The following is a 17789-nucleotide window of genomic DNA, read 5'->3' on the forward strand; positions in this document are numbered from 1 at the left end:
GTTTTGGGCCCCACACTACAAGAAGGATGTGGAAAAATTGGAAAGAGTCCAACGGAGGGCAACAAAAATGATTAGGGGTCTGGAGCACATGACTTATGAGGAGAGGCTGAGGGAACTGGGATTGTTTAGTCTCCAGAAGAGAAGAATGAGGGGGGATTTGATAGCAGCCTTCAACTACCTGAAGGGGGGTTCCAAAGAGGATGGAGCTCGGCTGTTCTCAGTGGTGGCAGATGACAGAACAAGGAGCAATGGTCTCAAGTTGCAGTGGGGGAGGTCCAGGTTGGATATTAGGAAAAACTATTTCACTAGGAGGGTGGTGAAACACTGGAATGCGTTACCTACGGAGGTGGTGGAGTCTCCTTCCTTAGAGGTTTTTAAGGCCCGGCTTGACAAAGCCCTGGCTGGGATGATTTAGTTGGGAATTGGTCCTGCTTTGAGCAGGGGGTTGGACTAGATGACTTCTTGAGGTTCCTTCCAACCCTGATATTCTATGATTCTATGAAACCAAATTTCAGTACCAGGCAAATTGGTTGAAAATATAGTAAACAGAATTATCAGACACACAGGTGAACACAATTTGCTGGGGAAGAGTCAACACAGCTTTTGAAAAGGGAAATTATACCTCACCAATCATTTAGAATTGTTCGAGGGGGTCAAACAAACATGTGGACGAGGGTGTGCCAATGGATACAGTGTACTTGGACTTTCAGGGCTGATCTACACTAACGCTGTAAGTTGATCTAAGTTATGCTACTTCAGTTATGTAATTTACTTAACTGAAGTCAATGTAACTTAGGTTGACTTACAATGGTGTCTACACTACACTATACCGATGGGACACACTCTCCTGCTGACATAGCTTCTGCCACTGGGAGAGGTGGAGTAGAGACATCAGTGGGAGAGCACTCTCCCATCAACTTAGCGTGTCTTCCCCAGACCTGCTAAATCAAACACCAGGGATGCAAACCCATACTCTGGGTGTCCCTAACCTCTGACTGCCAGAAGCTGGCACTGGACAACAAGGGATGGATCATTCGATGATTGCTCTGTACTGTTCATTCCTTCTGAAGCACTTGGCATAGGCCATAGTCAGAGTGAGAAGACTGGACAGGGACCATTGGTCTGACCCAGTATGGCTGTTTTTATGTTCTGGGTTCCCCATCATGTAGCTGCTGATCTTAGTCAAGACATAGGGAGCTGGTGCTGGGTGTGTCTGACATACAGGAGATGGAGAGCTGGGTGCTGTCCATGTGCTGCTGATACTGTAGCTTTGATTGTCTCCTCAGCTCTCCCTAAAACATCATACCAATCTTGAATATCTTGGCAGAGCTGAATATGATGCCCCAGAGCTGAGTGCTTTGTGGGGGACAGTTGTCCAGGACACCCTCCTAGGCTGGATCTGAGGCATTTCAGGTCTTCCCTTTCCTTTCATCCCTGCAGCCCCTTGAAGGCAAGACAGGAATGTTGTGTGGTTAGCAGCCCCAGAGACCACCCAGCAGGACGAATGTAGATGGCTCCCCTTGAATAAAGGCAAGAGGAGGGCATCCATGGGGAGCAACAAGTGCTGGGTCTGTGTTGCCGGCCCGGGCCTCAATCCTGACTGAGAGAGACCCAGGACACAGGCAGGTGGTATTGGAGACTAGATTTTGCTATTTTCTCTCTGAGATGGTTTACCAAAGGGAGGTCAGACACTGGACTGGGAAGTCTCTTGGGCTGAATGACTGTTTCTTGATGCGCAGACTGCTAGGTGTTGGGGGGGGAGGGGGGAGGCACTAGGTTCCTCTCACTAGAAGGTGACAACTGACAGTCTCTACTAGTCAATGTCCTAGGTGCTCTCTAGTCTCTCACCACTGCAGGGGAAGGGAGAGGCAGAGTCCCAGGGGTGGCCCTGATGCCATCAGTGCCTCCATGACAATATAGGAGTGGGCTGGGAGCATGAATTTCTTAGCTGCTCTTAGCTGCTATTTTTGGAGGCCTGTGAAGCCATCCCTGGGGCAGGTAATCTCTATGGAATAAGAATTCTCCACAGTGCGAAGTGATGGGCTGTAGTGCTGTTTAAGTTAAAGTAATTTCAAGTCCAGAAGGGTTCTGTGTGGTGTGACTTTGCTGCCCCTATGGCAGAGGAGAGGCAGTCTCTTTCTGCCCCTTCATTGCACCAGCACTGGTTTGTAGGATCCCTTTCTTGTGTCTCAGCCTGCTTCTATCACACTGCTTCCAGCACCGATGCTCAAGTTTCCTTCCTTACTACTTTTCCTGTTGCAGGTTCTTGGAGAGCCACAGTGATCCATGTGGGTGGTGGGGAGGTGGCTTTGGTGCTGGGGAATCTATGGCCGCAGTAGCACCTCACTGATCTCTCTACCCCTTGGTCTTTCAGTTAAGTGGAGTTTTCTGTCAGTGTAGTAGTTTGGTGAGATCCAAGTTTTCAAGGAGTGCTATACAGATAGTTTATTTTTTCTTCACACTGGGGGAAAACTCTTGTTTCTGCCTGGATGTGGAAGTGGTCTGACAAACTGGAGGTGGCTCATGTTTTATAACCACTTCCAGCTTCAGGATGCAGGCCAGACTTGTGGACAGCAAAAAAAAAAGCCCATAACAGGAAGAAAATGACCCTGTTCAAACACCAGAGCCAAAGCAAGATGTCTGCTGCATTGGTCATCCCCACATCTGTCATCCCCACAATGCAGACACTAAAAAGCCCTTTCACTGCATTGAAAACCAGATGGGAAAGAGCACAGGACTATTATTCTATTATTGACTTGATTTTCAAGAGTGCTCAGCACATGCAGCGCTCATCCACTTCAAAGGGATTTGTGGATCCACAGCACTTCTGACAAGTCAGGCCTGGTATGTATGGCACTAATACCTAAAGGCCCTGTGACACTGCACCCCATATTCTTCAGTGATATTATGATACGATTCTAACATAGATATGATGTATTTTATGCAAGTCATGTGAGATGTCATTGGAAAGGTTATGATTTGCTGCATATAAATAGGATAATCATTGTGATAGACCCAGACCAGTTGTTAACAGCAGAGTAGCAGAAGGGAGATATACTGGTCACTGAATAAGTAGTTTTCTGTTCCCTGAGTGACCAGAGCAGGAGCTGCTCCAGGCTAATAGACCACCTGACTCCAATTAACCTGCTAAGAGTCAGGTGAGGCAGTTAAGCACCTGACTCTAATTAAGGCCCCTCTGATGCTATAAAAGGGCTCACTCCAGTCAAGCCAGGGGGAGCCGGGGAGAGGAAGTGAGTGTGAGGAGCTGGGAGCAAGAGGCACAAGGAACTGAGAGTGAGAGGGTGTGCTGCTGGAGGACTGAGGAGCACAAGTGTTATCAGACACCAGGAGGAAGGTGCTGTGGTGAGAATAAGGAAGGTGTTGGGAGGAGGCCATGGGGAAGTAGCCCAAGGAGTTGTAGCTGTCATGCAGCTGTTACTATAGACAGCTGCAGTCCACAGGGCCCTGGGCTGGAACCCGGAGTAGAAGGTGGGCCCGGGTTCCCCCCAAACCTCCCAACTTCTGATCAAACACAGGAGGAATTGACCTGGACTATAGCTTCTACCAGAGGGGAAGGTCTCTGGACTGTTTCCAGACCCACAGGGTGGACTGTGAAGCAAGCAAATCCACCAATAAGCACAGGACCCACCAAGGTAGAGGAGGAACTTTGTCACATCATATTCATTTTTTTAATCTGAAGTTATGAATATCGACTATGTATCTGTATTTCACATGTAGTCACACCTGGGTAATGCCCACTAGACAAGAGATTTTCATTCTAGAAAGTGGGTGAGGAATGGGCCATTAGGAAAACAATAGGCCTTAGAAGAAGTTTATCTCCCACCTGGGGAGCTTTCCTGAGGACACTACGGACAGCCTCTGAGCAATGACTACTATGACTCTACAAAGACATGTGATGTGACCACGTCTCTAGACTTGGGATGTCAATGTTTTTCCACTGACCAGTCTGGGAACTAAGCTTTGAAACAAAGTGTTCCCACCATATGCAAAAGCTATGTAAGGCGGGGAGTGACATCACCAGGGATTCTTCGCTCCCCACACAAAGAGACCCCTGGAAACACCTGAGGAACAAAGACTGAACTGGGGGAAGTGCTGAACCCAAGCTAAAGGGAGTTTTAGCCTTTGAATGGAAAACCTGGGGATTCCAAGCTGTAGGCAAGTGCAGCTTACCCCTTAAGAATCTGCAGCCTGCTTGTATTATCACTTAGGGTGAGAATTTGCTATTCATATCCAATCTATTTAGTATATAGGCTGTCCTCAGACTTACAACACAATTGGTTCCTGAAAAATCACATCTTAAGTTGAAAACATCGTAACTCGAATTTCCCATAGGAACAATGTCAGATCAAGCATCGTAAAGTCAAAACACGACAATTTATAAACGTCGTAAGTGCCGTTCATTGTAACTTGAACGTCGTAAAGTCGAGGACTGCCTGTATTAAGTTTACCTACATGCCTCCAGCTTCCATCCAGGACACACCACACGATCCATTGTCTACAGCCAAGCTCTAAGATATAACCGCATTTGCTCCAATCCCTCGGATAGAGACAAGCACCTACAAGATCTCTATCAAGCATTCTTAAAACTACAATACCCACCTGCTGAAGTGAAAAAACAGATTGACAGAGCCAGACGAGTACCCAGAAGTCACCTCCTACAAGACAGGCCCAACAAAGAAAATAACAGAACACCACTAGCTGTCACCTTCAGCCCCCAACTAAAACCTCTCCAGCGCATCATCAGAGATCTACAACCTATCCTGAAAGATGATCCTTTACTCTCACAGATCTTGGGAGACAGACCTGTCCTCGCTTACAGACAACCCCCCAACCTAAAGCAAATACTCACCAACAACCACACATCACTGAACAAAACCACTGACCCAGGAACCTATCCTTGTAACAAAGCCCGATGCCAACTCTGTCCACATATCTATTCAAGTGACATCATCATAAGACCTAATCACATCAGCCATACCATCAGGGGCTTGTTCACCTGCACATCTACCAATGTGATATGCCATCATGTGCCAGCAATGCCCCTCTGCCATGTACATTGGCCAAACCGGACAGTCTCTACGCAAAAGAATTAATGGACACAAATCTGACATCAGGAATCATAATACTCAAAAACTAGTGGGAGAACACTTTAACCTGTCTGGTCATTCAATGACAGACCTGTGGGTGGCTATATTACAACAGAAAAACTTCAAAAACAGACTCCAACGAGAGACTGCTGAGCTGGAATTGATATGCAAACTAGACACAATCAACTCAGGATTGAATAAGGATTGGGAATGGCTGAGCCATTACAAACATTGAATCTATCTCCCCTTGTAAGTATTCTCACACTTCTTATCAAACTGTCTGTACTGGGCTAGCTTGATTATCATCACTTCAAAAGTTTTTTTTCCCCTCTTACTTAATTGGCCTCTCAGACTTGGTAAGACAACTCCCACCTGTTTATGCTCTCTGTATGCGTGTGTGTATATATATATCTCCTCAATATTTATTCCACTCTGTATGCATCCGAAGAAGTGGGCTGTAGTCCACGAAAGCTTATGCTCTAATAAATTTGTAAGTCTCTAAGGTGCCACAAGTACTCCTGTTCTTTTTGTATTAAGTTTAGTTTGCATTTTTTGTTTATTTGCTAGGTAATCTGCTTTGATCTGTTTGCTATCACTTATAATCTATCTTTTGTAGTAGTTAAACTTATTTTTGCTTTAACTAAACCAGTGTGTGGGAATCATAACTCAGGGGCAGGTGGCTATTGCATATTCCTCTCCACACTGAGGGATGGGGTGAATTTTATTAGCTTACACTGTACAGTTCCCTGTGCAGCGCAAGACGGTATAATTTTGGGTTTATACTCCAGAAGGGGTGCATGCCTGAGAAGCTGGTTGTTACCCTAGCTGTCGCCTTTCTATGCAGGGGCTGGTCAAAGCACCTGCATGAAACTGCAGCTGGGTGTGTCCCTACCTGTATGTATGCTGGTGAAAGTGCAGGCTGAAGCCTGGAGAGCTTTGCAGCTTGTCACAGCAGTACAGTGTAAGAGGGAGCCCAGGCTGGTGGGTCAAGGGGGCTCAGTGGTATCCAAATTCCAGGTGGCACCCCAGGGGGAATCTGTCACAAGCCCCTCTCAGGATTAGGGCCCATTACAAGGGGGGCTGCACAAACACATTGGGAGACCTAATCCCTGCTCCAGAGAGTTTACATACACTGTTGGGACAATACCACACCAGGCTCTAGGGTCACAGATAAGACAGATGTGCCTAGAAGGGCTCTTCCAGACAATTTTTCTGAATGACCTCCTCTGCCCCTTACCCTCAGCCTGCTGCTGGGTGTGGAAACGCTGAATCTGCTCTCCCCGGGTTACGGACACTTTACAAATGAGGCATTTCAATAGCTCCTCTTCCTGGACTCCAAATTGACCCTGGGAGAGAAGGTACCAAAGAGAATAGTCAGCTTCAATCCCTGGTTCCACAGTGCAGTGGCCATGTCTCCCTGCCTTTGTGCACCGCCCAGTACAATGGGGCCATGATCCTGGCTGGGGCCTCTGGACACTATTGTAATGTAAATAAGACGACGACATTGCGGGAATCAAGCCACAAACTCTGAAGTCACTACTCTCCTCAAGACCAGCTTGCTCACTCGCTCTCATGCACACACAGCCCCCCTCCCTCTTGGGCCGTCCTGTGACACTGCCACAGCCTCCCCACCCCATACACCTTCCCAGCACTTATAATACATTATTAATTGCCTGAGATGAAAGCTGTGTCAGAGTTCTGCCCAGCCTTGAAGGGGAGGAAGAGAAGTTTAAAATATGATCCTATGGCTCCTGGTTACCATAGAACCAGAGTGCTCTCCAAAGGTAGAAAGATACAGCACTGAAATTTCTATTCCTGCGCTACTGGCAAGACCGGACTGAGGTGTGGTTTAGTTTATTTATTTTTTATTTATTTAAAATACAAAGCACGAGCCTGGGTGCAGAGGTGTGCCTTTTACTTTGGTCAAAATACAACGAGGTTAGTGCTCATTCTGATTTCACCAGGCAGAGAATTCCACAGTCAGAACCCAGCTCCTGTGACGATTCCATCTCCCACACTCACAAGCCTCCCCTACAGAGGGGCAGCTTCGTGGTTCCAGTGGCATGCAGCCATTGTGGAAAGTTGAGGAGAAAGGGCATCTCTCTATAGCCAATGATTTGATTTTATTATTTATTTTGTGATGTTATGATTAACTAAATGTCATGTTATATATAATTATTGTATGCTAACTAAAGGTAAGTGATAGGATTATAAAAGTATAAGATTGATTAGTAGTTAGAAGGGATAAATATGTATTAGGTATGTAAGTAAGGAAGGCTGAAACACAAAGCCTATAGGCGGAAGCCTGTAAAATTTTAGCTTAGCTATTTTAGGCCTTAGAAATAAAAAATGCTGACATCAGTAAGTAACCAAAAAATAACCCAGTGCCATAAGATTATGGGAAAAGATGTACCAAGAGGTGAAGAAATTGGAAAAAAATTGGCCAAAAGTTTAATTTTAAATCGCAAAAATGCTCTAGAAGCACATTTTTGTTTAACGCGTGCCTTAACCACAGGCTACATGTTGTGCATCAATGCTAACGAGAATAAAAGGAACTATACATAACCTATAGAAAACAGGGTACCTCAAGATTTTTGGAACACCAAACCAAAAGGAAAAGAGGGTTGACACTTTCATGCACATGCACAGAATGTAGGTATAGGCAAAAATCACATTATAAAAAGAAGGAGCCCAGATTGGAAAAATTGAGCTTCCAATAGAAAAACTCCACCAGAAACCATCCCTTTACTGATGATCACTCCATAAGAGACCCATCAGACCCTAACACTATCTAGGAGGATGTGAGTATGACTGCGTCTATAATTTATACATGCTGTGATATTCATAACTGTGCTGGTAACTTGAATAACATTGATAACATATATTAGACCTTACTCTGTAATTGCATGTACTACTTTCTTTGTTTTCATGTGTTCTTATGAGCTCTAGATCTGAAACAAGTGGCAGAGGTAACTGTTGAACTCGAGAATGGAGCCAAAGCTGAATCCATCTAATGTCACTAAAATTACTTTAACTAAAAAGGAAAGGCTACATGTCAAGGAGCTGGGGCCCATCCCATGGTGGTGCTTTGAAATCAAGGCAGAGACCTAGAATTAGTTTTACTCAATGGGAAGCCACTGTTGCGAGTGGGGCACTGACGTGCAGAGGAGGGGGTGGCACACAGCAGTCTGTTAAGCAGATGAGCTGCTGCATTTTGGATGAGCTGGAGCTTTTTCAAATCAGGGAGCATTATTCTTAGTGAGAACTGCAACAATCAAGCCCAGATTACAGGAAACTGGCTGTATTTTAAAAGAATCCTTTGAGGTTGCAGGAACCAACCATTCCGATGTGTAGAAAGAATAGTAAATATGGCAGGTGACCAGCTTGGCTTAACAGTGAAATCCTTGCTGATATTAAACACAAAAAAGAAGCTTACAAGAAATGGAAGATTGGACAAATGACCAGGAAGGAGTATGAAAATATTGCTCAGGCCTGCAGGAGTGAAATCAGGAAGGCCAAAACACAACTGGAGTTGCAGCTAGCAAGGGATGTTAAGAGTAACAAGAAGGATCTCTACAGGTATGTTAACAACAACAAGGTGGTCAGGGAAAGTGTGGGCCCTTTACTGAATGGGGAAGGCAAACTAGTGACAGAGGATGTGAAAAAAGCTAATGTACTCAATGCTTTTTTTGCCTGTCTTCACGAACAAGGTCAGCTTCCAGACTACTGCACTGGGCAGCACAGCATAGGGAGAAGGTGACCAGCCCTCTGTGGAGAAAGAAGTGATTCGGGACTATTTAGAAAAACTGGACAAGCACAAGTCCATGGGGCCGGATGCGCTGCATCCGAGGGTGCTAAAGGAGTTGGCGGATGTGATTGCAGCGCCATTGGCCATTATCTTTGGAAACTCATGGCAATCGGGGGAGGTCCCGGATGACTGGAAAAAGGCTAATGTAGTGCCCATCTTTAAAAAAGGGAAGGAGGAGGATCCGGGGAAGTACAGGCCAGTCAGCCTCACCTCAGTCCCTGGAAAAATCATGGAGCAGGTCCTCAAGGAATCAATTCTGAAGCACTTAGAGGAGAGGAAAGTGATCAGGAACAGTCAGCATGGATTCACCAAGGGCAAGTCATGCTTGACTAACCTAATTGCCTTCTATGATGAGATGAGGATGAGGCTTTGTGGATGAGGGAAAAGCAGTGGATGTGTTATTCCTTGACTTTAGCAAAGCTTTTGATACGGTCTCCCACAGTTTTCTTGCCAACAAGTTAAAGAAGTATGGATTGGATGAATGGACTATAAGGTGGATAGAATACTGGCTAGATTACTGGGCTCAACAGGTAGTGATCAATGGCTCCATGTCTAGTTGGCAGCCGGTATCAAGCGGAGTGCCCCAAGGGTCGGTCCTGGGGCCAGTTTTGTTCAATATCTTCATTAACGATCTGGAAGATGGTGCGGACTGCACCTTCAGCAAGTTTGCAGATGACACTAAACTGGGACATGTGGTAGATAGGCTGGAGGGTAGGGACAGGATACAGAGGGACCTAGACAAATTAGAGGATTGGGTCAAAAGAAATCTGATGAGGTTCAACAAGGACAAGTGCAGAGTCTTGCACTTGGGAAGGAAGAATCCCATGCACTGCTACAAACTAGGGACCGAGTGGCTAGGCAGCAGTTCTGCAGAAAAGGACTGGGGTTACAGTGGATGAGAAGCTGGATATGAGTCAACAGCGTGCCCTTGTTGCCAAGAAGGCTAATGGTATTTTGGGCTGTATAAGTAGGAGCATTGCAAGCACATCGAGGGAATGTGATCATTCCCCTCTATTCAGCATTGATGAGGCCTCATCTGGAGTACAGATGCTCCCCGACTTACATAAGCGTTCCATTACGCCTTGCGTAACTCGAATTTTGCGCAAGTCAGAAACACATACCCGACCATTACGCAAAAAAAGGGAAAAAACCTCCTATTTCTAGCTTACGGAACTTTTTCTGTAAGTGCGGATTTGCGTAAGTTGAGTTTGCGTAACCTGGGGGGGGCCTCTGTACTGTGTCCAGTTTTGGGCCCCACAGTACAAGGAGGATGTGGAAAAATTGGAAAGAGTCCAGCGGAGGGCAACAAAAATGATTAGGGGTCTGGAGCATATGACTTATGAGGAGTGGCTGAGGGAACTGGGATTATTTAGTCTGCAGAAAAGAAGAATGAAGGGGGATTTGATAGCTGCTTTCAACTACCTGAAAGGGGGTTCCAAAGAGGATGGATCTAGACTGTTCTCAGTGGTACCAGATGACAGAACAAGGAGTAATGGTCTCAAGTTGCAGTGAGGGAGGTTTAGGTTGACTATTAGGAAAAACTTTTCCACTGGGAGGGTGGTGAAGCACTGGAATGGGTTACCTAGGGAGATAGTGGAATCCTTAGAGGTTTTTAAGGTCAGGCTTGACAAAGCCCTGGTTGGGATGATTTACTTGGGGATTGGGTCCTGCTTTGAGCAGGAGGTTGGACTAGATGACATCCTGAGGTCCCTTCCAACCCTGATATTCTATGATTCTATACCAAGGCCAGATCTGATGCAGTGTGCAAGCGGGCCTGTGGGAGGAGTGGTGCTGTCAAATCAACAGGTGAGAAAAATAAGTCGAGTACCTGTGTTTTGACAAACTGGGGTGAAGAGTGATGTGGGCGTCATGCTAGAGAGAAAAAGGTTGTAGTAATTGAAACAGGAGAGTCTGACCAAGTGTTTTAGCTTTGAGGAGAGAAGATGGATCAGATTTTCAATACAATATGGAGAAAGCAGGATTTGGATGCTGCCAGGATGTGAGTGGTTGAGAAAGAAAAGTATTGATCTATAGCCCATCTTCTGCTCCAATTTTGAACCTGGCTTTGAACTGAGTAACCTGCTGTTGATTAAAACCCACATAAGGAGCATGGTGGAAGAGAAGAGGGCTTGAAGATACCAGTGACTGGGGCAATCTGGTGCATTCTGGGAGAACTCCTAATTCTTCTGTAGCATCTTTAGAATCAGGGATAGGCGTCCCCTCTGCTGCATCAGTCAGGTGTAACATAAGAGGCACCCAAAGAATGGGAGGACCCAAGCAGTGGACCTCATCTACCCTTCATACATGGATTTAAAGAGCATTCCTAATATAAATATTCCCCAAACCTCACACAGGTCCCCAGTGGGAGCACAATCTTGTCTCACTCCTCTGAGCCTCTCACTCGACTCACCGCTGAAGCCTTCAGCCACCCCTTGGAGGCTTCACTCACTCTCAGGGCCCCATTGTTCTCTTGGGACTGGAAGGTCACATTGCCCAGAGACAGGACTCCGGCCAGGATTGCCTGCATGTCCACCTGCTCCTAAAATACACAACAGAGATGGCTTGGGGCTGGTACCCACGGATGTGTGGGGGCATGTACATACACATGATGAGCAAGCAGCCCTCTTCCAGTGGAACTTCAAACTTCCTGCAGTGGTGGAGGGAGAGAAAGGTCAGATATGTGGCAGGGGGAAAGGAGATCTACACTGAATCTGCCAGCCTGCAAGCAGCACAGCAAACTGAAGGAGGGAAGTAGAAGTGGAGCAAATGGGCTGACTGAGCAGAGGGGGTGGAAATGGTGACAGAGTGCACACTATACTCACCTGTTCCTGGAAGCCCACCATGTCTAGGGCATTACGCATCTCCCAGTACTTGTGCTTCCAGCACTCAGTCACATCCTCTGTCCTAAACCATCCACTTATGTATCTGGGGAGACAAGTGAGTCAACCTGATATTATTTGTATTAGGGTACAGTCTACATACTGTGATGCTCTGTACCCCTGTATTCACCCCATGCACGCTATTATAATAATCTTTGTCTGAATATGCCTTGTGAGGTATCATTTGAAAACTCATAACTCACTGCTCAATATTGTGCTCATAAAGTCATAAGATTCCACTGTATGGTGTTACTAAGGTGTATTCCGATCAGGGAAGCAGCCAAACCAGTTCCTCAGAGACCAAATACTTAGTCCTGCCTCTCGAGGTCCCTTCCAGTCCTATGATTCTATGAAAGAACAAACTGGCACCTCAGCCAGGTGTAAATAGGCCAAATGGGCCATCACCCGCTAAATGGCTATACATTGGCAGGAAAAGCCACATGAGCAAAAAATCTACATCTTAAAAAGTAACAGCTTGGGGTTTCCGTCCACCAAGTCAAATCCTTTTCCCCACTCTCTCCCATATGGGGCTGTAGGAGCCCATTATTCTGACCTCCACTCCACTGAGAAGCCAGAGCAGGACCTGCCACTCACATACCTGTACAACGAGGGATCTAGCAGCCCATACATCTCCTTTTCCTCTGCAGTGAGCCCAGCAAACATATAGTAGAAGACATGGAAATTCCTCTCTCCAGCATCTTGTTGCACCACACGAGACTTCTCTAGCAGATACTCACTCAGCTTGGCACCCCTCACTACATGGGGAAGGGGCAGAAGGAAAGAAATCAGCAAACAGATTGCAGGTTCCACACACCCAGAGATCTAGTCCTGGGTCTCACCTGTACTCCTTTGGAACCTCAGCTGCATGTATTTTCCAAAGCGGCTGCTGTTGTCATTCATCACTGTTTGTGCATTGCCAAAGGCTTCAAGCAATGGGTTCACCTGGAAGGGAAATGCACAGAGCTGATGGGGAGGTCTAAGCAATATGGAACCCATAATGTCCCCTCCCATCTACAATGGCCTAACGAGGTTGCAGAAGGTATCATGTGAAACAGCCTCATAACTAGGGTTTGTAACCTGTCCTTTAAATCGGCTTCTGTACCCAGTGACTGGAAGATAGCTAATGTAACTCCAATATTTAAAAAGGGCTCTAGAGGTGATCCCGGCAATTACAGACCAGTAAGTCTAACATCAGTACCGGGCAAATTAGTTGAAACAATAGTAAAGAATAAAATTGTCAGACACCTAGAACAACAAATTGTTGGGCAAAAATCAACATGGTTTCTGTAAAGGGAAATCGTGTCTTACTAATCTATTGGAGTTCTTTGAAAGAGTCAACACATGTGGACAAGGGGGATCCAGTGGACATAGTGTACTTGGATTTCCAGAAAGCCTTTGACAAGGTCCCTCACCAAAGGCTCTTACGTAAATTAAGTTGTCATGGGATAAGAGGGAAGGTCCCTTCATGGATTGAGAACTGGTTAAAAGACAGGGAACAAAGGGTAGGAATTAATGGTAAATTCTCAGAATGGAGAGGGGTAACTAGCGGTGTTAGAATCATAGAATCATAGAATATCAGAGTTGGAAGGGACCTCAAGAGGTCATCTAGTCCAACCCCCTGCTCAAAGCAGGACCAATTCCCAGCTAAATCATCCCAGCCAGGGCTTTGTCAAGCCGGGCCTTAAAAACCTCCAAGGAAGGAGACTCCACCACCTCCCTAGGTAACGCATTCCAGTGTTTCACCACCCTCCTAGTGAAATAGTTTTTCCTGATATCCAACCTGGACCTCCCCCACTGCAACTTGAGACCATTGCTCCTTGTTCTGTCATCTGCCACCACTGAGAACAGCCGAGCTCCATCCTCTTTGGAACCCCCCTTCAGGTAGTTGAAGGCTGCTATCAAATCCCCCCTCATTCTTCTCTTCTGGAGACTAAACAATCCCAGTTCTCTCAGCCTCTCCTCATAAGTCATGTGCTCCAGACCCCTAATCATTTTTGTTGCCCTCCGCTGGACTCTTTCCAATTTTTCCACATCCTTCTTGTAGTGTGGGGACCAAAACTGGACACAGTATTCCAGATGAGGCCTCACCAATGTCGAATAAAGGGGAACGATCACGTTCCTCGATCTGCTGGCAATGCCCCTACTTATACAGCCCAAAATGCCGTTAGCCTTCTTGGCAACAAGAGCACACTGTTGACTCATATCCAGCTTCTCGTCCACTGTGACCCCTAGGTCCTTTTCAGCAGAACTGCTACCTAGCCATTCGGTCCCTAGTCTGTAGCAGTGCATGGGATTCTTCCGTCCTAAGTGCAGGACTCTGCACTTGTCCTTGTTGAACCTCATCAGGTTTTTTTCTGCCCAATCCTCTAATTTGTCTAGGTCCCTCTGTATCCGATCCCTACCCTCTAGTGTATCTACCACGCCTCCTAGTTTAGTGTCATCTGCAAACTTGCTGAGAGTGCAGTCCACACCATCCTCCAGATCATTAATAAAGATATTAAACAAAACCGGCCCCAGGACCGACCCTTGGGGCACTCCACTTGAAACCAGCTGCCAACTAGACATGGAGCCATTGATCACTACCCGTTGAGCCCGACGATCTAGCCAGCTTTCTATCCACCTTACAGTCCATTCATCCAGCCCATACTTCTTTAACTTGGTGGCAAGAATACTGTGGGAAACAGTATCAAAAGCTTTGCTAAAGTCAAGAAATAAGACATCCACTGCTTTCCCCTCATCCACAGAGCCAGTTATCTCATCATAGAAGGCAATTAGGTTAGTCAGGCACGACTTCCCCTTCGTGAATCCATGCTGACTGTTCCTGATCACTTTCCTGTCCTCTAAATGTTTCATAATTGATTCCTTGAGGACCTGCTCCATGATTTTTCCAGGGACTGAGGTGAGGCTGACTGGCCTGTAGTTCCCCGGATCCTCCTTCTTCCCTTTTTTAAAGATGGGCACTACATTAGCCTTTTTCCAGTCATCTGGGACCTCCCCCGATCGCCATGAGTTTTCAAAAATAATGGCTAATGGCTCTGCAATCTCACCCGCCAACTCCTTTAGCACCCTCGGATGCAGCGCATCCGGCCCCATGGACTTGTGCACGTCCAGTTTTTCTAAATAGTCCCAAACCACTTCTTTCTCCACAGAGGGTTGGTCACCTTCTCCCCATGCTGTACTGCCCAGTGCAGCAATCTGGGAGCTGACCTTGTGCGTGAAGACAGAGGCAAAAAAATCATTGAGTACATTAGCTTTTTCCACATCCTCGGTCACTAGGTTGCCTCCCTCATTCAGTAAGGGGCCCACACTTTCCTTGATTTTCTTCTTGTTGCTAACATACCTGAAGAAACCCTTCTTGTTACTCTTAACATCTCTTGCTAACTGCAACTCCAAGTGTGATTTGGCCTTCCTGATTTCACTCCTGCACGCCTGAGCAATATTTTTATACTCCTCCCTGGTCATTTGTCCAATCTTCCACTCCTTATAAGCCTCTTTTTTGCGTTTAAGATCAGCAAGGATTTCACTGTTTAGCCAAGCTGGTCGCCTGCCATATTTACTATTCTTTCTACACATCGGGATGGTTTGTTCCTGCAACCTCAATAAGGATTCTTTGGTGTTCCCCAAGGGTCTGTCCTAGGACCAATCCTATTCAACTTATTCATAAATGATCTGGAGAAAGGGGTAAACAGTGAGGTGGCAAAGTTTGCAGATGATACTAAACTGCTCAAGATAGTTAGGACCAAAGCAGATTGTGAAGAACTTCAAAAAGATCTCACAAAACTAAGTGATTGGGCAACAAAATGGCAAATGAAATTTAATGTGGATAAATGTAAAGTAATGCACATTGGAAAAAATAGGATGGGGACTAATTTAGCTACAACAAATCAGGAAAGAGATCTTGGAGTCATCATGGATAGTTCTCTGAAGACGTCCACGCAGTGTGCAGAGGCGGTCAAAAAAGCAAACAGGATGTTAGGAATCATTAAAAAGGAGATCGAGAGTAAGACGGAGAATATATTATTGCCCTTATATAAAATCGATGGTACGCCCACATCTTGAATACTGTGTACAGATGTGGTTTCCTCACCTCAAAAAAGATATACAGGCACTAGAAAAGGTTCAGAGAAGGGAAACTAAAATGATTAGGGGTTTGGAATGGGTCCCATATGAGGAGAGATTAAAGAGGCTAGGACTTTTCATCTTGGAAAAGAGGAGACTAAGGGGGGATGTGATAGAGGTATATAAAATCATGAGTGATGTGGAGAAAGTATATAAGGAAAAGTTATTTACTTATTCCCATAATACAAGCACTAGGGGCCACCAAATGAAATTAATGGGCAGCAGGTTTAAAACAAAACAAAACAAAAAAAGGAAGTTCTTCTTCACACAGTGCACAGTCAATCTGTGGAACTCCTTGCCTGAGGAGGTTCTGAAGGCTAGGACTATCACAGGGTTTAAAAGAGAACTAGATAAATTCATGGAGGTTAAATCCATGAATGGCTATTTGCCAGGATGGGTAAGGAATGGTGTCCCTAGCCTCTGTTTGTCAGAGGTTGGAGACGGATGGCAGGAAAGAGATCACTTGATCATTACCTGTTAGGTTCACTCCCTCTGGGGCACCTGGCATTGGCCACTGTCGGTAGACAGGATACTGGGCTAGATTGGCCTTTGGTCTGACCCAGTACGGCCGTTCTTATGTTTATGTTTCATGGCCTCTTGAGGAGCCAGAGAGAAAAAAATAAGATTTGAGTCGCTCAAATGCAGCTGGAAATGCACACGGCAGCAAAATAATCCAATGCAACCATGGACTGTATAAGCAAAGGCACCACATCCTGGAGCAAGGAGAGGACAGTCTGTCAGGTCCTGGAGAGAACCCTTGGGATTCTGCCCTCAGCCCCTCAATCCCAGAAGTCTCCCACTCCCACCAATCAGTGAGGGTGAGGAGGGGTCCCTCTCATGGATGGCCCCACATGGGATACTGTGTGCAGGTCTAGGGAACTCAATGATAGAAAGATAGACGCACTGGGGGAAGTTCATAGAGAAATTAATATGGGGCAGAAGGACTGAATTATAGGACTCAGAAAAGAATCTGACAAGCTTGGCTAATAATAACTGGGGATGGAAGGGCCCCGCCACATGATAATCTGCAAATATGAGAAAGCTCCACTGCTCCACTACAGGTTGCCCTATGCCCCCAACCTCCTGCAGTGACTCATCTGCAGGTTCCAATACTCCAGCTGCAATTCATAGATTTTAAAGCCAGAAGGGACCATCATGATCCTCTAATTTGGCCTCCTGCATAAGAGGCCAGAGAAACTCCCCCAGTAATCACTCCATCAAGCACCTAACTTCTGGCTGAGCTATAGCACCTCCTTTAAAAAGATATCTAGTCTTGAATTAAAAAACTGTACTTCAAGTGATGAAGAATACATCACATCCTTATGTCAGTTGTTCCAATGGTTAATTGCCCTCACTGTTAAATATGTTTCAGAGTGGTAGCCGTGTTAGTCTGTATCAGCAGAAAGAACGAGGAGTACTTGTGGCACCCTAAGGTCCCACAAGTACTCCTTGTTCTTTTTGTTAAATATGTGTACTTTATTTCCAGTCTGAATTTGTCTAGCTTCAGCGTCCAGAAACTGGATCTTGTTATGCCTTTGTTTGTTAGATTAAAGAGACCTCTGCTATCTGAAATCTCTTTCCCCCAGGTAGGTAAACGTAGGCAATGATCAAGTTACCCATTTACCTTCTCTTGGATAAACTAAATAGACTGAGCTATCATAGAATCATAGAATACTAAGGTTGGAAAAGACCTCAGGAGGTCATCTAGTCCATCCCCCTGCTCAAAGCAGGACTAACACCAACTAAATCATCCCAGCCAGGGCTTTGTCAAGTCTCTAAGGATGGAGATTCCACCAGCTCCCTAGGTAACCCATTCCAGTGCTTCACCAGCCTCTTAGTGAAAAAGTGTTTCCTAATATCCAACCTAGACCTCTC

The 17789-nt window shown here is 45.8% G+C and overlaps 1 protein-coding gene across 1 annotated transcript in view; it reads right to left on the bottom strand.

Annotated features, from left to right (window-relative positions):
• The window catches only part of LOC128839162 (myosin-IIIb-like), a 127541-nt gene that overhangs the window by 100619 nt on the left and 9133 nt on the right, over window positions 1–17789 (bottom strand). The window contains exons 5-9 of the mRNA XM_054031895.1: window positions 12635–12737; window positions 12394–12550; window positions 11739–11841; window positions 11327–11455; window positions 6346–6454 (exon numbers count right to left, since the gene is read on the bottom strand). Of these exons, the coding sequence (XP_053887870.1) occupies window positions 6346–6454; window positions 11327–11455; window positions 11739–11841; window positions 12394–12550; window positions 12635–12737 (601 nt within the window). The remainder of the gene's footprint in view (window positions 1–6345; window positions 6455–11326; window positions 11456–11738; window positions 11842–12393; window positions 12551–12634; window positions 12738–17789) is intronic.

The sequence above is a fragment of the Malaclemys terrapin genome, chromosome 6 (genome assembly GCF_027887155.1).
Source record: "Malaclemys terrapin pileata isolate rMalTer1 chromosome 6, rMalTer1.hap1, whole genome shotgun sequence".
In the NCBI taxonomy this organism is placed as follows: Eukaryota; Metazoa; Chordata; order Testudines; family Emydidae; genus Malaclemys; species Malaclemys terrapin.